This window comes from Pavona decussata, unplaced genomic scaffold, assembly GCF_977016875.1.
Source record: "Pavona decussata unplaced genomic scaffold, jaPavDecu1.1 SCAFFOLD_51, whole genome shotgun sequence".
Classification (NCBI taxonomy): Eukaryota; Metazoa; Cnidaria; class Anthozoa; order Scleractinia; family Agariciidae; genus Pavona; species Pavona decussata.
The window spans coordinates 2,553,834-2,574,975 of record NW_028145473.1 but is presented as its reverse complement, the minus strand read 5'-3'; the positions used below and the strand labels follow the sequence as shown (position 1 = coordinate 2,574,975).

Sequence of the window (21,142 nt, the reverse complement as noted above, 5' to 3'; positions counted from 1 at the left end):
GGTGAACATTTCTAAAATATTTTTCAGAGATTTTGGATCCAAGTGTTGCTTTTGATTTTTCGATTCCATTCCTCTTTTAGTTGCGTAAATTCATCTTGTAGTCTGTTTTCGTAGAATGGGGTTTGCTAGATGATGCCATGTGCTCTAAAGCAAGGTGAAGTGAATGTGAAGCCACACTTGTTCAACCTTTGACGGGCTGATTTTAGTGCAAAGTAGCCCAAATAAGCCATTTCCGAGTTGCTTTGAACTTCATTATAAAAGCGAGGCTGAGTGCAAAGTTTTTGTTGTAAAAATTAGTTTTCATTCATATGTAAACAAAACTAATTTTCATATAAAAAGTTTTGCACTTAGCCTCGCTTTCACAGTGAGGTTCACAGCAACTCGGAAATGGCCTATTGTGTGCTATTTAAAATAAGCCATTTCCGAGTGGCTGTGAACCTCCGTATGAAGGCGAGGATCAGTGTAAAGGTTTTCATGTGAAAAGCAGTTTTGTTTACATATGAATGAAAACTAATTTCATAATAAAAACTCTGCACTTAGCCTTGCTTTCATACTGAGGTCAAATTGTAACAAAGGCGTGGCTGTCATAGTTCTTTCTTTTTCATTCCGGTACGGAAACTCATTCCGATGTCATGTAAACGCGGTACTACTGATCGTTCCGGGATGACATCACCCTCCAGGGAGTCTGGAACGGGTAGCGCATGTGTAGTCTTCGGCATACAATCCAAGATGGCTTCTCCATCATGTAACCTGACATGAACTGTCCCCTCATGTAAACTGTCCCCTTCATGTTAACAAGGTTTGAAATCACAATGTCAGTCCGGTATGGAACTCACACCGGTGCGAATTTTCACTTATAAACTCCCCTTACCAGGGCACCAAACACCCACGCTTGTTTGTATTATCACAAAATCAAACCCCCTTTCTAATGTTGTTATTACCGACAGAGTCACTAACAGTTCATTTTAAATCTTTCAGTGTGTTTTTCTCACACTCTGTCCTTGGAATGCTGCTTGGTGCATTAATCTGGATGTTAACATCGGTGCCATACTTCCTTATTTATACTGACGAGAAATACAGAGCTTTGACCAGGTATTAGACTGACATATTTTGTACTTTAGCTTGAGAATTTCCATCATTTAAGGCAACATTTGAAGCCATAAATGAATGTTAATTAGCACGTGATTAGTTCTGTATTGAACAGGACCCTAACGTGCAACTAGACAGTGCATTTCTCTTACCGACTGATTGATGTATATTAAATCAATCGGAGAACGTATAATTCTGTCAGTTTGTATTCTGGTTATGAAATTTGAAGTGAATTAAGAAAATTAAAATAGGATTAATTAAGTATTAATGACTTCAGCCCAGTTGCATTAAACTTATTAATTATTTAAAACTAGGAGACAAAGACCGTATTTGTATACTTTGTCAGTTTGTGTTCTGGTTATAAAATTTGAATCAAGTTAAGAAAATTAAGTATTGAAATTGGAAATTAAAATTGGATTGATTAAAATTAAAGCTGGAAATTAAGTATTAAGGACTTGACTTGACTGAGACAATGACTGTATTTGTGTACTTATCATGTTAAACACCTCTGATTGATCCATAGTAAAGAGTGTTAACACGTAACAGCGTAATTAGCGCTTTTCATTAAAGATTTCACTCTATGCGTTACACAACGATCCTCATCGCATCCCGGGGGAAGATAAGGGCGTTACAGTTTCGGTAATGAGTAACCCTTTTGTAGGGTGGGGTTGTTGGGCAATTTCTCGGAAAATATTCACTCCTTTTTAAAGATGTTTTCTTTGTAGGATCGTTATGGAAAGTTTATTTTTATTGATGGAAATAAAAATATAGAATTTTGCTCTCTGAACATACACGGTAACCTTAAACAAGCCTTCTTGTGTGATGACTGTGTAGAGTGCATCTAACACCTCCCTGTGTACTGTCCCTTGACGTTGGTGGGGAGGCTTGCACTATATCAGGTGAGGCATTTGCCTCTACCCATTCAACCTAGCTGAACAGGTCTCAGGTGAAGGGCCAGACTAATACAGAACCCGATTCTTTAGGCTGGGGGTTGGGTTTGGAGTTGGGATGTAAGCGATTGCAAACGGAGGTAAAAGTTTCCTATGATTGACAGCATATTGCTGTTTTCTCAAACTTCAATTTTTCAACTCAAAAACGATTTGGCCAATTTCAGTCAGATTTGGTTAGATGCTAGACAAAATTATAATCAACAAAAACGTGTTGAGGAATTCAATAGTTCTTAAAATTCTTTCCTTGAAAGCCATTGCCGTGCGTTTCCTCTGCATGTTTTTCTTGCGATTTAAGAATGTTCTGTCACCTTTGAACGCAAGCAAATTAAGAAAAACCCCAACAAGACTTTTTGGCCTTTGGGATCCTGACCTAGAGAAAAAAAATTCTAAAATGTAAAAATCGACGATCTGCACCTTCACGTTTCGACTGTGCAGAAAATTTATTTTCTTATAAAAAAGAAGTTGAAGAGCCAGTTCTACTGGCTTTAATTCGATACACGGTTTTGATAATATGTGATATATCCAACAGGCGTTACATCATCTCTGTTTTTCATTTCTTATTTATCCCTTTACAGATCACAGAAGGCAGGAGCTTGTCTTTTGCCTAATGCATGCTTTGGGATTGCAACCAAATTGTTTATACAGTTTGAGGCAATGAGAGTTGGAATTTCTTGGAATAAAGTGTCTGGGTACCCGTCACCGGACGAAAACTTCAACCTGGGCTGGGTGTACCTCTTGTTTCTGGCACAGTGTGTCATTTTTGGCACTATTACTTGGTAGGTACCTCATAGAGTTTAATATAGGTATTTGGTTAAGTTGTAGCATACATCATAGTCACCCAATGTTTTGAACACTTCGACAAATTTGCATTTCCTTGTCCTCCGAGCTTCAGAGGCAGTTTTGAATAATATAATTTGACCTGTCATTTGAGGAGAACACTTCGAAAACAACGCTAAAATTCGTTTCAAAGTTTAGCACACGCTTGCCTACGTCACCATATGCCATGAAGGATAGCAGTGGATCCTTTCTGTGCAGCTCATTCTCGGTCCAAAAGTTCATTAATTGAGACACAGGCCTTCGTTGAATAACAAAGTGGAATTCAAATCGGCGCCGTTTTTGCCGGGGACAAGTCATGTCGCTGGAATGCTGTAATAAAAACGGTCAAACCTTGGCACGAGTACTAAAATTGCCCTACCGGTGGATTCCACGTGACAATGTTAACTTGTTGCTTCAATCACATTAGTGACTGTAGCGATCTACAGTCGAACCTGTATTAAGCGGCACGGTATTAAGCCGTCACCCTCTATTAAGTGGTCAGTTGTCAAAGTCCCGAAAATTACTTCCCTTAATCACTGTAATCCTAACCTGTATTAAACGGTCACCTCTATTAAGCGGTCGCGGTCACCCTATGCTAAGTCCCAGCGAGCTGTTTCTATTGTCTTGACCTGTTTTAAATGGTCACTTTGTAAAAGGAAACCACTTAAATGTGGTAACAAATAGCGTGCCAGGCAATTGAGTTTCTAATGAGCTGCACAATCGTGGCGTTAATGTTTTACCAGTCCGTTTCAATACCAGGCTCTCCTTTGTCAAACCATTTTATCTCCGAAGTTTCTTAACCAAGTAAGTGATGTATTCTGTGCAACCTGTATTAAGCGGTCACTTAGCCATTCCCCAAGGGTGCACGTGACCGCTTAATACAGGTTCGACTGTATATATAATGTGTTGAGATGTCGAGTTAAAGCATGTTATCTCGTCGTTCATCATTTCTCACCAGGTACGTTGAAGCTGTGTTTCCTGGCGAGTATGGAATCCCCAAACCATTTTACTTTCCATTTCTACCTTCATATTGGTGTGGTTTATCTTTCCCAAAGATGGGCACTTTGAACTTTGTAAGTACATTCTGTAAATGTAATTTTGCTTGTTAATTTGCTGTTGACTCGAGTTGGAGGGACTCCCTATTTAGACTGTGGGGGAGTGGGAGGTGGATCCTATCCGCACGTACTTTCAAGGTTGCTACCTTTGTTAATATTTGAGCGAGCACCACCAAACTGACTTTTTTCACAAGTTTATCTTGAAACAACTTGGACAGGCTTGGTGTGTCAGTGTTTGTTGAATATGTTGTTACCATGGCAACCAAATTTTGACAGGCGGGTTTGACTCCAAGGCTTAGTATGAGACTCCGGCGGTCATGGGCTCCTGGTTGTATCCAATAATTTGGTGAAAAAAAGTAGTTATCATGTCAAGTTAGCTTTACAGGGTTTTCAGCCATGTTGTATACTGGGGACGACTTTACTTACCTGTAGGTAGACCACTGACTTTTCCATGGCAAAATAAACTTTGATCTGTGTAAAATAATTTTGTCATAATCTAATTATAGGAATTGAAAATGCCCCAGTCAATTAAATCATGAAACCCTCAAATGATGACACGTGCATTTGAACTCTTGAAACCACTGGCATTTCAGAATCTTTTAGTACAGGTGGTTAAATAAATCAAATGCTAATGCTAAAATTAAAAGCCATAGAAGTAAACTGACATAATCGTTCTTACGGCGTTTACATAAGAAGATGTGGCTTCTTCAACTTAAATATGAAGCTTGAATTTCAAGCACCTGCATGATTAAAAAAAGTACATCAATTAAAAAAAAAATAAGAAAATAAATAAATGATGATTGTTGTAATAAAAATAGACCTGATTTGCACACAAAGAAACATACACGTAGGTACAAAAAGAGGACCAGTAGTGATAGTGAAATGATCCTATTCTGAACATGGTCTGTTGATTAGTAATGTGGCTCACTATTTCGGAATTTCCTCTAGAAACTGGCTTACGGTGGCAAAGTGAGCACTGAAATTTGATTTTAGAGGGCCTGTTGCCGCGAGAGCGAGCCCTTGATGCGCCAACGTAGTGCCAAAAAGTTTCAATTTATACTCGAACATTAAATGGATTGTGTACTTTAATTTGTGCACAGTGTTCCTGTGGTTCATTAAAATTAATATGACGAACTACCTCAGATTTGTAACTGTAGCAAAAAAACTTAGTAAAAATTACTTTCAAGTGATTATGTTTCAAAAAGCTCTTCGAAATCTTGGTTGCCTTTGTCGTAGGGGCAATGGGTTCCATGGCAAAATTTTGAACGCTGATTGACATTTTAGTGGAATTTTATACACCGATGTTTTTTTTTTTTTTACCGCTGAAATTGCTGTTTTTTCTTTTGTATCTGTACATGTACAGTTTGAATGTGCTTGCTATTTCAGACAACACAGAACGAATCTGTTGTTGCCGTGGTACCGGTGAGTTAACTTTACTCGCACACTTGGCAAGGAAATCAATAGCATTTAAAATTCACATAACAATATGTTTTATAAACGTTTATTAATTAGAATTAATCGTACCTCGCATTCGTGAAACTTACTATTCTAAAGTTTAGGCCTTAAAACTGTCGTTAACCTGCTAAACACTGCATGAGTAACTAATCTGAAGATTTGCCGTTGAATCTTCCGTAAGCTTTCACATAAAATGTTAAGCCTAGGTGGTCGCTTACGGGAGGTAATCGCTTGTGAGAGGTGAAACCACAGTGCGTATTACTTTTGAGTAGTGGTAGTTTCAATGGCACGATTACATATTATATAACCTCTGGAATAACCCAAACGGTCATAGAAACATGTCAACATTTACCCTCCCGAGCCTCCCAATTTCCACGGGTTTTTGAGTGAGGGGGGCAGGGAGAGCAATTTCTGCATGAAGCAGCATTGCTCTGATAAACAATACACATGAAGTGACGCACACAATTTAGGGGGAATGGACTGTGGCACTCTTTCTGTACAGTTCAAATCAGTTTCCAGTCACAGTTAGAGACGAGGGATGTTTGCGTTTGTGCTTGCCAACCTTAAAAAAGAAATTAATTCTTTATACTTTACTTTTCACTTCAGCTGAACCGCTCCAGTGATCAGGTATGCCAATTGCTGCACAAGTAAATTATGATCTTAACATATTTCCTCATCCTTAGAGCGGGGTAGCCCTTAACAATATTAGTGTTCCATGTTGTAATTACTGAAGGCCTGATTCCGGCATCGCACATTACTACAGCTTCAAGTGGGTGTTGAAGTAATTCACGTGTACTTTGGTTTTGCTTCACTATACTTTGTGATTGCTCAGCAAAACTTGCGCCACTTTCACTAAAAAGGGAGGTAAAGCCGAAACCAACCGTGACTTGAACGCGCGTGTTTTCCAGTGCTTGGCGCCTGTTACATGTATTATATTCATTCTATGAGGATAGCCCGGACTTGTTATATCACAATCAACAAATCTAGTCTCTGGTCCCCATTCCCATTATTTTGTTTTGTTTTGTTTTGTTTTTTTTTTTGTCAATTTTATTGCTTCTTACCTTCGGCCATGGAATACTCAGCATGTAATATATCAAACACGAGAGTGTTTCGCCCGATTTCCAAACACTGAGGAAGTGGCGTCGAGTTATTATTATTATTATTATTACAGTATAACTGTATTATGTTTTTGACCAACTTCGAGTTTGGAAATCGAATGGAGCACACTTTTGAGTCTTTGATATAGTTTCTCAACCCATTGAATAATTCATGGGGAAATTCAAAGCAAAACTTCACAAAATTTTGTGAATTTTGTGATAGTCAAGATCACTTCTTGAAGCCTCCTTCACGGTCGTGATTTCCATTTTTTATCTTCATGAATTATCATTGGATTTGAGAACGTTAATTACAAAAAAAAATCGAAAAACTGTTGAATTTATAACATCCGTGAAAAGCGTGCATAATTAAATAAAAAATTTCAAAAACTGTCAACCAAGGAATAACTGAAGTTAACATTTGCGTTGGTTTTATCTTGCTGTTAAACCCATTCCCTTTTTTTTTCCTTTGTGCTTCAAATATGGAAATGTATCTACCTGTTGATAGGAATTGAGTGTAGTTGTAAATGATGAGAATGAAGGTGATAATAATGGAGCAGCTGATGTTGAAGAAGAACCAAATTTACCAGTTGGTGTTGCTATTGAAGGCCTCAGGAAAATCTTTAAGGTAATGTTCAATGTGCTGATTCGCCCCAGTTACCATGGCAAAATGAAATCTTTTTTGTTTTAGACAATAACCAAGAGACTTCGTGAGCGGGCATCACGTTGACTGTGAGAAAAACTTTCAAGCAAATTTCTAGACTACTGCCATATGCAAATTTGTTCCTCTAAATGTCATGTAGAAAGTAATCTGAAAGAATTTCACGAAATATATTGTCAAATCTATGCTTCATTGCAGAAGGAATTTCCCCCAAATTTTTAATCATGTCAGTCGCTTCTGCAATTTGTGAACCCGCCTTTAACGTAGTTTCACTTTCCTGCGGAACTTTTTTCTAAAACAGTTTGCAACACTTTCTTGACCAGTCACCCTGGTTGTACTGTAGACTTTGATCGCCTGCGCCGGTCAAACCACTCAATGACGTCATTCGTGCATCTGTACTCTCATCACAAACGCCGCTACACCAATGAGAACGTTCATTTTACACTATTCATTGTATGATGGTATCTAGTGTGCCAAGCTGTCATTATAATGTTGTTTGAAAACGTTCCTTTATACCGCAAACTCGTCTCGTAAATGCAAGTTAGCTGCGGCTCATAATTTGCCAATAGCAGCATGTAAACTTCAGGTCTCTGTGCAAAGGTTCTTTTGGGTTGTGTATTAACTGTTACCCCCCTGCGGATTCAGGTTGAGCGTTTAAGGGTGTCAGTTGTCACGTTCGTTGTCACGGTTGGTTGGTCACGTTGCTAGGCAAAATTTCAGACGTTGCTAGGCGGGAATGACAACATTCTGTCTGGGAAAAGGCACGTTGCCCGTTGAAGCAAAATGTGAAACGTTAACAAGAATGGTTGCTCTTATATATCAGGAAAACCTTTATCTTTCGATCTACGGCATTTATTTAATTATCGATAAAATTATTGAAAAAGGAGGCGACCACTAACAATGATATATCCCGGCCGATATGTGGATATCGCAAATAAGTTAAGAATTTCATCGGCTGTCGTTGCCAAAATTTCCAAAAACTACTGCAGGTCTGGTACTCTTAGTCTGATAAAACACGGAGGAGGAAATCCAAGTCGATTATCCGAAGGAGATCTTCAACTCATTGAAGTCCTGAAAAGACAGAAGCCATCTATATCTTATGCGGAAGTGCTGGACTGTTTGTATGACTGTGGCGATTTACCCCAAGGAATAACTTCGACAACTGCGGTGTGCAACGCCGGGTAGCACTAATCCGCAGAAATGCAGACCGCGGAACCGTGGAACCTGCGGAACCTAGAGAAATAACTAGTTTTTTTTTGGCAACTTACATACCAGGTATAAGGTTACAGCTGATTTCATTGCTGTGTATAGACCCGGAATTTTTTTACATGATTCGATCAAGAGAAAATGAGATTTTCTCCTGATACGACAGTATGATTGGACGGTCATGGTTCGACCGAGAGGTTACCAAGCTCATCGATGAACTCGCAAAATCATGAAGGTTCTGCACGAAGACTTGAGGTGGCGGGTGATTTATCACCAATAATTTGCACGGGAGCTTGATAAAGGAAACAGCCAATGTTCTTTTTACGAGTACCGCATTTGTTTTAAAAATCCGTAGATTGTATCGGCAACGTGGCGAGGTAAACCGAAAGAGAAGAAAAGGACGGCAAAGAATCTTGTCTTGTAAGCTCGTGTTTGTTTTGTTTATGTTTGGTTTCTTGAACAATATCTTGAACAATATATGCTAGAATAAACGTTTCTTTGCCTGGTATTGGAACAGATAGAGAAAACAAAGTTTTAGAGGCGATGATAAGGAGTAAGCCGGAACCCTATTTGGAATGAATACCAAGACCGGTTTCATGGCGTTACAAGGACCCGGCTTAGCATTGCAACAATGTGTCAATCGATTCTGCGCCTTGGTTTTACGTACAAAAAGGCAAGTCTAACTCATTATTTTTCCTTTGTTTGAAGTCGAACAAAGTTTGCAGTTACACCAGAGTATACATAAATTATTTCCCTCAAAATTCCATCTCTTCTAGTATATGCTGGTATATGAAATGGCTGGTTGCCACTGAAACTACGTCCCAAGCTTATTGTTTTGCTTTTCTGAACTTCAGCTGAGGGTGATTGCCAAACAGAGAAATGAATTCTTGAGGGCAACATACTGTCGTTTTATGGCTGATTTTGCGAGTTCATCGATGAGCTTGGTAACCTCTCGGTCGAATCATGACCGTCGAATCATACTGTCGTATCAAGAGAAAATCTCATTTTCTCTTGGTCGAATCATGTAAAAAAAATATCTGCGTCTGTACACAGCAATGAAATCGACTGTAACCTTATACCTGGTATGTAAGTTGCCAAAAAAAACTAGTAATTTCTCTAGAACACGGTAAAGGTAACAAGCCGCAAGCTGCCACGGCACTCCAAGACGATGAAGAAAAGACGAAAAGAAGAGACGAAAGCCGAAAGCTGCGCTGGGGAGATGTTCAGCTCCAAGAAGATAAAGATGGTGGAGAAATGCTTGTTTGGCTTACAAGACGAGGCACGAAAACTCGTCATGGTCAAGAACAAGGTCACCGAAGGGCTTTTCAACCCAAGGTTTACGCTACCAAGACAGAACGATTTCCATTGAAGTTCTACAAAACGTTCAAAAGCCACAGACCAGTAGAAATGAACAAACCAGAGTCCCCATTTTATTTAGCAGTACGGCATAACAGAAGCTCGCAAGATAATGTTTGGTACATGAAGTCGCCTCTCGGAAATAATGAAATCGGGAAATTCTTGTCCACAGCAGCCCAAAAAGCTGGTCTTCAAAGAGAGGGTAAACAAATTACCAACCACTCAGTGCGTAAAACGTGTATTTCGAGGCTGCTCGATGCTGATATTCCCGAGAATTTTGTTGCCCAGCTCAGTGGCCACAAAAGCACGGAAAGTCTCCAGTCGTACAAGTCGGCAAGCTCCACTCTTCAAAGAAGAATGTCGTTAACACTGAGCAGGGCCCATTCCGGTAGTGAAGAATCGACGGTTTCAAGTGTTCAAGGCCTTCAAATGGCCTTGTATTCTTCCAGTGAAAACGCATTAACCAGCACGGCCGTAAATTCCATGATGAAGTCTAGCTTGGATCCGCTACTATCCTCCGCCGCTCCGGTCTTTGCAGGAGCTAACATTGGCTCCATGAGTGCCTGCACTTTCCAGATCTTTCATGGAAATGTGAAATTCGTACAGACCGAAAAAAAGCGTTGACTTGTTATTGAAAGTGACGACGATGATTGACTGTCAACCTTTCTTCTCACAAGAAGTCAGTTTTTCTTACTCTGTAAACTTTACATTTTCAAACTCCGCTGATTTCCTGTTTTGTGTTTTTTTTCCCTTTCTTAAGTCAGCAGATGCTTGATCTTTTCAGCATAAAATAAACCACACAAGTGTTTTAGAACTCGTGTTATAAATCGTTCTTTTTGTTTCTGTGATGCTCGCGTCATCAAAAGCGGGAAAAATCCCTCACATCGCTGACATCACGCCGGAAGTTGATTTGAATGAAACAACCGGAAGTGTCCGTTCGGCCAAAGAAATGATGCCATATAATAAACTACTTACTAACCTAGTTTGCTCGAGCCGTACTGGGGAATATTGGCTCTCGGTGGTTTTTGTACGGACCTCGCTGCGCTCTGTCCGTACTGTCACGACTTCAGGCCAATATTCCCCAGTACGGCCCTCGCGCTCGGTTAGTAAGAGGTTATTATTATATGGCAAGCAATTCTAAGGTCAAATGGTGGGCTCTCATTGGCTAATTTTTGGTCGGGATTTTACAATACGGACCATTACCATGGAAACGGTCCTTTTTTTGTATTTTTTTTTTCGCTCCCGGGAAATTCAAAACTGCACGAAACACAAAAAGTAAAAACAAATGCATTAAAATCCTTGGTAAAAGCAAAATGTAATTTTAAAAAGTAACTGTTCCTAAGATTGAGTCTCACTGACAACATGGAAGACGACGAAGAATTCGAACACTCGCCAAGTGAGTTTTATTATCCAGGCGAAGACTTCGATGAGATGAGCATCGAGGCAACCGCATAAGCGAGAGCCAGGAAGAAATAGAAGGTTTTATTAAGAAGCAGAAAAGTGCCAACACTACAAAGAAGACTACGACGGACATGGACACTCTTTCCTGCTATATGGAAACAATTGGCGTGAGTGGAAATGCCGAAAGCTTACCTGCGTCGGCACTTGACCACCTCCTGTGCAAGTTTTTCATGAATATCCGTAAGAAAAATGGAGAAGAATACGAACCAGACACCAGTATCTGGCTTTCAACAAAGTATCCAAAGATATTTAAGTGAGAAAGGTTCTTCAGTTAACATATTGAAGGACAAGGATTTTAAAAAGTCGAGGAAAGTTCTCTCTGCGAAACGCAAGTCGCTTGTTCATGAACACGGTAAAGGTAACAAACCGCAAGCTGCCACGGCACTCGAAGACGATGAAGAAGATGCTCTCTTTGAGACAGGAGAATTTGGTGATTCCAATCCAGTTTCGCTGCAGCGAACAGTTTGGTGGCTCTTGTCTCTTCACTTCGATTTTCAGGCGAGAGACGAAAGCCGAAAGCTGCGCTGGGGAGATGTTCAGCTCCAAGAAGATAAAGATGGTGGAGAAATGCTTGTTTGACTTACAGGAGGAGGCACAAAGACTCGTCATGGTCAAGAACAAGGTCACCGAAGGGCTTTTCAGCCCAAGGTTTTTTTTTTTTTTTTTTTTTTTTTTTTTTTTTTTTTTTAAATAAATTTTATTGACAAATCAACAAACCGTACAACATTACATAATCTTTTACAATACTCTAATTATAGCTGGAAGCACAAAAAAAGTAAAAATAACAAAAAAATAAATATGATAATAGTAATAATAATACAGTATAATAAAAACATTTATACTAATAACAATAAAAATAGTCGTGATAGTAAAAGAATGGTGATGACAGATTTTAGCAGTAAACACTTCTCTTTTAGTAAATTGGAAAATCAAAAACACAGTAGTGAGCAGTGCCAAGAACGAAAATTAGAAGAAAATTAATGAATGCTGTAAAAACAATAGCTTCTCAAAAGCAAGGAGGCCAATTGGGAAAAGCATACTAATTTGTTAAAGGCTTGTCATAGAAACTAACAATAATTATTGAAGAGGGGCATTAAAGGATCCCACTTCTTCGAAGTAGGAGCTTGTTTGTAGGATTCAATTTTAAATTGGGACTTGAGGACCGCCAAAAACATATTTAGTTGAGGGACCTTGTTACTGGTTTTGCAGCGCCATATGTAATGTCTGGCAATTAGAAAACAGAAATTCAATTGAAGAGCAAACTTTGTTGTGTCCGGCTTTAGTCCCAAAAAGATTGCGATGTCCTTCAAATAGTCGTGAGGTATAAGTTCACATTCAACAAGTTTAACAGTCAGAACCCTCCAGAAAAAACTAACTTTTGGACAATACCTGAGAAAAGATGAATAATATTTTCAGGAGCTTTACTGCAAAAAGAGCATTGTGGGTCTTGTTTGATACCAATTTTTGTTAGAAAAAAGTTAGTAGGAAGAATTCTGTGCAAGAGTCTGTATTGAAAGTTAATGAGGGTCGAACTTTTAGTGCCCTTGGATGCCAAGGTGTAAGCTGCTTTCCAATCAGCCTTACAACCTTCCTGGGAAACGATGGTGTTCCATTTTAATTGGCTTTTCTCTGGTGCATAGCTTTAAGAGAGACAAGTTTCTTGTAAACTACTCTATTACCTTTGGAGCTTTCAAGAAATGAGTTAAGGAAAGAATCCGGTTTAACCGAAACATCTGTACTGGATTCATTTGGGAAATTTTTATTATAAAGACATTTAAGGGCAGATATAAGTCCACAAAATTTCAAGGGGTTTATTTGTATTTTATATAATTCAATAAAATCTTTGAAACAAAGAAACTTGCAAGGTTCTTTCATTAAATCTTTGACTTTTAAGATTCCTCGCAAAAAGAGTTCTTTCTCATAAATTGGCTTGTTATCAATTCTTATTAGCGAGTTATGCCATAAAGGCTGTTCAAGAAACTGTTGTTTTGTTTTTATAAGACCTTCAAAATTGACCTCAGACCAAATTTCTAACAGTTCTGTCGTGAAGTTGTTCTTTACTGGAAAAGTCTTGAGGGAATCAGTCTTGTTTAAATTGCCCTTAAAGATAAGGCTGCCGCCATGTTTTTCGAGCTCAAGGAAGACAATTTCTTTCCATTTTGCGTGGTTCGAAGTATCCAGATACTTTCCAATCCAAGTAGTTTTTAGCGATTTGTTAAAAGAAGATAAGTCAACCATTTTTAGACCGCCATTCTCGTAATCATTTATCAACACGGTTCGTTTAATCTTATCACCCTTGTTGTTCCAAAGAAATCTATTAAAAAATGTCATTTATCTCATTAATAAAACTTTGGTTTGTCGCAAGAGGTGTTAAAATATAAGTGAGTTGGGATAAGACTGGACTCTTGATAACCTGAATTTTGCCAATTAAAGTTAAACGTCGGTATTCCCAACAGCTCAGAATATTTCTTATCTTGTCCACCTTTTCTGTATAATTCATATTTAAAGTGACAGCTGGGTCAGTAGAAATCCATACTCCAAGGACTTTGGTTTTAATCTCGGGCCATTTAAAAGTCTTTTCGGGAGAGAGTTTTTCTTTCTTACCCTTCATTGACCCGATCCATAGAGCTTCAGTTTTCTTGTCATTAAGTTTGAGTCCAGAAGATTTACCGAAGCTATTAATTGTATCAAGGGCCGCGGATAAGGAATCTTGGTTACCGTTAAGGATCAGGGTTGTGTCGTCCGCGTATTGGCTTAATTTTATTTCTGTTTTATTCACGGTGATTCCTTTAATGTTAGTATTAGCTCTGATAGCTTTTCCTAGGACTTCAACTGAAAGTATGAAAAGGTATGGCGACAAAGGGCAGCCTTGTCGAACACCTCTTTGTAACTTAAAGAATTTACTTGACCATCCATTGTTTAAAACGCAGCTTTCAATGTTGTTATAAAACGTTCGAATCCAAGATATCAAAGAGGGGCCGAATCCAAAGTATTCAAGTGTACGATCGACAAATGCCCACTCAAGTGAATCAAAAGCTTTTTCGAAATCAATAAATAGTAACAACCCAGGGATGTGCTGTTCTGCTGCATAGTTTATGATACTGTTGATCAGTCTAATATTTTCTCCAATAAATCTGCCTTTTAGAAAGCCCGTCTGATCATTGTTAACAAGTTTTGGAATAACCTTCTTTATTCGATTAGCAATGGCTTTCGTAGCTATTTTAAGGTCACAGTTCAAGAGAGTTAAAGGACGCCAGTTTTTAATAAAGTGTGGATCAGCGTCCTTTTTTGGTATAAGTTTAATGATGCCTCGTCTCTGTGATACTGAAAGAGTCCCCTGATCATAGGCGTAGTTAAAGGCACTAATCAAACTAGAAGCTAACTCGTCCCAAAAGGTTTTATAAAACTCGGCTGGCAAACCATCAGTCCCGGGTGTTTTTTCTGAATCCATATCTTTTAAGGCTTCTAGGCATTCCTCTTCAGTTAAAAAACCTTCACAACTCGCGGCTTCGTGATAATCAGGATGTGTGTCATTCTCGAGTTGAAAGAATTCTCTATCTGGAGGTATTGTGTTTCCTTGAGATGTGTAAAGGGTTTTATAGAAGGTTTCTCATTCTTCTAGGATTCCAGTATCAGAGGTGACAAATTCGTTCTCGTTGATTTGGAGTTGACTAATAGTGTTAAGTTTATAGTGCCTCTTTTCAAGGTTAAGAAAGTACTTTGAATTTTTTTCACCTTCATTATACCATCTTGCTTTGCATCTTAGAATCGCCCCTTGAGTGCGCAACCTTACAAATTCCTCTAATTCTTTTCTGTACAATTCCAATTTTTCTATTAAGATATTTTTGTACTGTGTCGTGATCGATGGCAAGTCTAATTCTTTTTCAAGTGTTGCAATTTTTTCTTCTAAAATATGTTCTCTATCATTCTCTTTGCGTTTTTTCCCAATCGCGTAACTGATGGATTTCTCCCGAACTTTCATTTTGATCATTTCCCAAAGAAGAGAAGGGTTAACTGAATTATCGTCTGTATATTCTTCCTTTGTCTGCTCGATAGTTTGTTTAATTATGTCAATATAGTCAGCGTCACTTAATAACGATACATTTAGCTTCCAAAAACCACGACCCCTTGGAATTGTATGCAATTATATGTTCAGTGTTATCAAGGAGTGATCTGTTTTAAAACCTGGTATGATATCGGCTGAGACAACATTACCCATGAGGTTTTGGGAGACCAGGAAAAAATCTAGTCTGCAATGAACCTCTGGTTGCTTTCGGCGCCAAGTGTATCTGTTAGTATCTGGATTCAAAAGTCTCCAAGCGTCAACAAAATCAAATTGTTCGGCAATCTCGCACACGGTTTTTCTTGCCTTGTTATGCGTTCAGCCCAAGGTTTACGCTACCAAGACAGAACGATTTCCAGTGAAGTTCTACAAAACGTTCAAAAGCCACAGACCAGTAGAAATGAACAAACCAGAGTCCCCATTTCATTTAGCAGTACGGCACAATAGAAGCTCGCAAGATTATGTTTGGTACATGAAGTCGCCTCTCGGAAATAGTGAAATCGGGAAATTCTTGTCCACAGCAGCCCAAAAGGCTGGTCTTCAAAGAGAGGGTAAACAAATTGCCAACCACTCAGTGCGTAAAACGTGTATTTCGAGGCTGCTCGATGCTGATATTCCCGAGAATTTTGTTGCCCAGCTCAGTGGCCACAAAAGCACGGAAAGTCTCCAGTCGTACAAGTCGGCAAGCTCCACTCATCAAAGAAGAATGTCGTTAACACTGAGCAGGGCCCATTCCGGTAGTGAAGAATCGACGGTTTCAAGTGTTCAAGGCCTTCAAATGGCCTCGTGTTCTTCCAGTGAAAACGCGTTAACCAGCACGGCCGTGAATTCCATGATGAAGTCTAGCGTGGATCCACTACTATCCTCCGCCGCTCCGGTCTTTGCAGGAGCTAACATTGGCTCCATGAGTGCCTGCACTTTCCAGATCTTTCATGGAAATGTGAAATTCGTACAGACCGAAAAAAAGCGTTGACTTGTTATTGAAAGTGACGACGATGATTGACTGTCGTCCTTTCTTCTCACAAGAAGTCAGTTTTTCTTACTCTGTAAACTTTACATTTTCAAACTCCGCTGATTTCCTGTTTTGTGTTTTTTTTCCCTTTCTTAAGTCAGCAGATGCTTGATCTTTTCAACATAAAATAAACCACACAAGTTTTTAGAACTCGTGTTATAAATCGTACTTTTCGTTTCTGTGATGCTTGCGTCATCGAAAGCGGTAAAAATCCCTCACATCGCTGACATCACGCCGAAAGTTGATTTGAATGAAACAGCCAGAAGTGTCCATTCGGCCAAAGAAATGATGCCATATAATAAACTACTTACTAACCTAGTTTGCTCGAGCCGTACTGGGGAATATTGGCTCTCGGTGGTTTTTGTGCGGACCTCGCTGCGCTCTGTCCGTACTGTCACGACTTCAGGCCAATATTCCCCAGTACGGCCCTCGCGCTCGGTTAGTAAGAGGTTATTATTTCCCCCAAAATTCCATCTCTTCTAGTATATGCTGGTATATGAAATGGCTGGTTGCCAAACTACGTCCCAAGCTTATTGTGTTGCTTTTCTGAACTTCGGCTGAGTGTGATTGCCAAACAGAGAAATGAATTCTCGAGGGCAACATACTGTCGTTTTATGGCTGATTATACCACGACAAATGTTAAATCCGTCCTTTTCTTCTCTTTCGGTTCACCTCGCCACGTTGCTGATACAATCTATGAATGTTTGAAACAAATGCGGTAATCGAGCTCCTCTACAAATTTTTGGTGATAAATCACCCGCCACCTCAAGTCTTCGTGCAGAACCTTCATGATTTTGCGAGTTCATGGATGAGCTTGGTAACCTCTCGGTCGAATCATGACCGTCGAATCATACTGTCATTTCAGGAGAAAATCTCATTTTCTGTTGGTCGAATCATGTAAAAAAAAATCCGGGTCTATACACAGCAATGAAATCAGCTGTAACCTTATACATGGTATGTAAGTTGCAAAAAAAAAAAACTAGTTGTTTCTCTAGGTTCTGCAGGTTCCACGGTACCGCGGTCTGCAGTTCCACAGATTAGTGCTACCCTGCAACGCCTTTCGAAACAGAGTGCCGAGTGGCGAGAAGTTTAGCTACAAAAAAATGACTCACGTTGCACAGGAAAGATTCACAATAGTAAATATGGCGTATACCCAACTGTTTGTTGATTATTTATATGTCAAGGATCCTTACACGCTGAAATACTTTGATGAATGTGGCGTGAAACTTCCCGTGAGCAGTGTTCATAAATTTGGGCACGCGCCGATTGCAAAAAGAGCTATTGAAGTAACAAGGTACGCTGAGGACGCCAACACTACCGTAAATCTTATGTGCTCCCTAACTGGAGTTAATTATATGAACACAGTTGAGGGAGCAGCAAATACCTTAGACTTTCTGCAGTTTTTTGAGGGGGCAAAAACTCATTGAATCCTGCAACTATGAGGCCCTGCCTTGAGGTCGGAGACGCGATAGTAATGGATAATTGTCCCACTCATCACCACGAAGGCGGACGAATTTTAAGAGACTTTCTTGATAATCTCAATATCGAGCTGGTTTACATGCCTGCATATTCCCCAGATTTTAATCCTGCGGAGTATGTTTTCGGCAAACTGAAATGTTTGCTGAGATATCAGCTGGAACAACTAACGAACACTGAATTTGAAGGAATCCTTGTACACTGCAATAACCTTCATCACTTCTGGGGACATGCACGAATTTTTTAAGATCACGTTTAAGTTTGATACTATAAAGAGACTGCCACAGTGAACACGAGGTAAAAAGATTCTAAAAAGAATTAATACTGTGAACTGTGAACTTTACAGTAAGGGGTAATGAGTCGGTAATGCATTCATATTTGATATTTGTCATATTTGTACTAGTAATCAAGTTTAATATGTGTATTGTGTACGCGGCTACATGTAAAATTATCTTACAGGACTTTGGATAAATATTTACTATTCTTTTGCCAAATACTCCTTGCTAGATCCATCGACATTGTGTTTTTAATGTTTAGTTATTTCCTGATGTAGAGTTTTGAAAGCAGTTGTCTAGTTGCGTGACAACTGCCTGACAGCTGCAGACTACCAAATTGGCGCGCGGCATGCAAAAATAAATTCCAGGTTTGTTTTACTTTTTTACGAAAACGATACTTTTGCGGCAAAACTTTAACTCTCACTGTTACAGCATCTTGCTCAGGTTTATTTCAGTGCATAGTCGTGCGCTCTATAAATAGGCAAGCGAACGTTCTAAAAATAACACTTGATCGATGATCAGATACTCAATTCGGACTGATAAACATTGCTGCGGAAAAGCACCCACCCGAAAACATGAGACAAAAATTCACACAAGACTTACTGTCGAACGCAACGAATCTTTTAATATTAACTTTATAAGCCGTTACTAGTATAAACTCAAGTACAAAATGGATGTTGAAGAAAAAAAATGAACTGTATAAACCTAACTGGGATATGTGGTCAACACAAAACACAAATGCCACATTCCACGGTGTTTGCTTTTCTGTACTAGTAAGAAGAAAGTCAAGACTTCACTTAGAAAATTTTATACCACTGAAGCTTACTAGTAAGTTTTTACTTTCCCGGTTACTTTGAACTTCTGCGTTGCAGCTCTAAAAGAGCCGCAGCAGCATTCACTTCAAATTGTAATTCTAAGTGTTGAGACGGTTCTGTAATGCAGCGTTCACTAGCGGCACACTCGACTGAGTTTACATTCATAATAGGTTCTTTAGTTATTGTACCGGTACTAGCTTGCCCGGTAATCAGTTCAGGGCATGGTGAGACCTCACAGGCACTTGGTGACTCCATTTCTTGTTGTTGCAGCTTTAGTGCAAGTTAAAAGTCACTCTCCACTTGCGGACACATAGACACGCATGATTTCTTATTATGATCAGTTGGAAATGCTATTGAATATTCTTCAGACAGTAGCCTCTTTTGCGAACTCATCCTGTAGTCAGTTTGTTTGCGAACATCAGAATAAATTCTTGAAGTATGAGAGCTACTAGATGAGGTCTCAGGATGAGTGGTGCCTTTGATTACAATGTCATCGAGAAGCTTTTTAACGATTTCACGGGATGGGAGCTTTCCCTTCAAGTGTCTTTGCACAATTGCAACATCGTTATGTAAAAGAACCCAGTTTTTTAGTCCGCCAGAGGTGTACCTATCTGGCATTTCACATACAATAACATCCTCATTTCGTTTGGACGCTGAATTGACAACCTTGTCCGCTGTTCGGTTAGCATTGTCTAAATCTTTGACTGCAGTTTTAGGTTTGCCTTCAAGGCGACTAACCTCTTTATCCAAGTTTGATCTTTCCAGTTTTTCATTATTGTGCTTTGATAAACAACCACACGAAAAGGCAGACTTACATGGGCTAAAGGTGCAAATCTTTTTAGCGTGTCCCAGTTTTAAGTGACAGTTCCCGCAAGCGGTCAAGTTTCCTTTATTCTGCGCCGATGCTCATTTCAGTTTGTCATCAAACTTCATTAGTTCTTGCCGTTTTGTTTCGACGCTGTTAGTTAACTCGCTTACGGCTTCCTTCTGCTTTTTAGCATACCGTTGTGGAGGAAGCAACACAGGTGAGTCATTTTGATCACTTTTATCACAGCTTCCACTCAGTGCATTCACTCCGTGCAAAACGAGTGACATCCTTGCATGTGTCGGTGTTGGCTCGTAGTCTTCTGTTCCTGTCATGTTTGAACTCTAGCAGCAACGGCTGGCGAATCGAATTCAAAAACTCTCATTTTAATGCCCTTACCAATTCCTTTGCTCAACAACCGTTGCATTTACAAACTGAAATACTTTTTCGATAAGCCAATTTCTTCAACTTCACCGTCCTTCACCGTGACTCGCAATGCTTTCATCTTTCCGAGATGAGGCACCTCACTCACAATAGTACGCAGAAAATCATCGAATTCCATAGCCATCAACTCCTCTTCAACAAAATAGACTGGCGTGATTCTTATCTTTGAATAATACATGTATTCAATTCTAAATTCGATCGCCATGATAGAGTAGTCGCAAGACGAGTGCGTGCAGTGAGAATGCGGCAACGCGCCTTTTCCCAGACAGAACGTTGTCATTCTCGCCTAACAACGTGACCAACCAACCGTGACAACGAACGTGACAACTGACACCGTTAAACGCTCAACCTGAATCCGCAGACTTCGATTACTTCATGAGAAAATTTGTCGATAAATGACTTTCAATATTTTAACTGTTTTAACTTTAAAGACTTCCACTGGATCCAAGGTTGCAGTAGATGAACTGTCCTTGAACATTTTTAAAGGCCAAATAACAGCTCTACTAGGGCACAACGGTGCAGGCAAGACAACTACAATATCAATGCTGACAGGCTTGTTCCCACCTTCTTCTGGTTCTGCCCACATCGATGGAAAGAGCATCATTACAGAAATGGATGCTATAAGAGAAAGCCTGGGTCTGTGCCCTCAACATAACGTGTTGTTTGACAGGCTGACAGTTAAAGAGCATCTGGATTTCTTTATAGCCTTGAAGGTACCAGAATGGCCTCTTATTGTAATCATTCACTGTGCTTTTGTCTAATGCTGTCTCTTTTCTCAGAGAATAGAAAATTTCAAAATTTCCAATGGTATGGGGTACTCTTCCAGATATGCGTGAAATCTCCTAATCTCCTGGTGGACTCCAAATCTTCCAAATAAACGTGAATTTGAGATGTATTTCGATAATATTTTACATATACTTTTTCATTTATATATATATTTTTGGATAGGGGTGTGCGGCCCGCTTCCCAAAACCCTTATCCTATTTATGACCAAAATCTGCGATTTTCCCTACCCTATTTATGACCTTACCAAAAATTTGATACCCTATTTATGGCCTGATAGTGTCTGGTCAACTTCAGTTCAGAAACCCCTGGGCCGGGTTGTTCGA

At 39.4% G+C, this 21,142-nt stretch overlaps 2 protein-coding genes across 6 annotated transcripts in view; one reads left to right on the top strand and one right to left on the bottom strand.

Moving 5' to 3' along the window:
- The window catches only part of LOC146481049 (uncharacterized), a 418,045-nt gene that overhangs the window by 69,775 nt on the left and 327,128 nt on the right, over positions 1–21,142 (bottom strand). The gene's annotated exons all lie outside the window — the stretch shown is intronic.
- Positions 1–21,142, top strand: part of LOC146481060 (phospholipid-transporting ATPase ABCA3-like) — a 156,623-nt gene that overhangs the window by 56,911 nt on the left and 78,570 nt on the right. The window contains exons 11-17 of one of the 4 annotated variants that reach the window (XM_085108724.1): positions 979–1,092; positions 2,615–2,815; positions 3,814–3,928; positions 5,297–5,332; positions 5,975–5,992; positions 6,968–7,087; positions 20,465–20,746. In XM_085108724.1, the coding sequence (XP_084964850.1) occupies positions 979–1,092; positions 2,615–2,815; positions 3,814–3,928; positions 5,297–5,332; positions 5,975–5,992; positions 6,968–7,087; positions 20,465–20,746 (886 nt within the window). Of the gene's footprint in view, positions 1–978; positions 1,093–2,614; positions 2,816–3,813; positions 3,929–5,296; positions 5,333–5,971; positions 5,993–6,967; positions 7,088–20,464; positions 20,747–21,142 lie in introns of all 4 variants that reach the window. The other 3 variants (XM_085108727.1, XM_085108725.1, XM_085108726.1) reach the window with 3 other exon arrangements.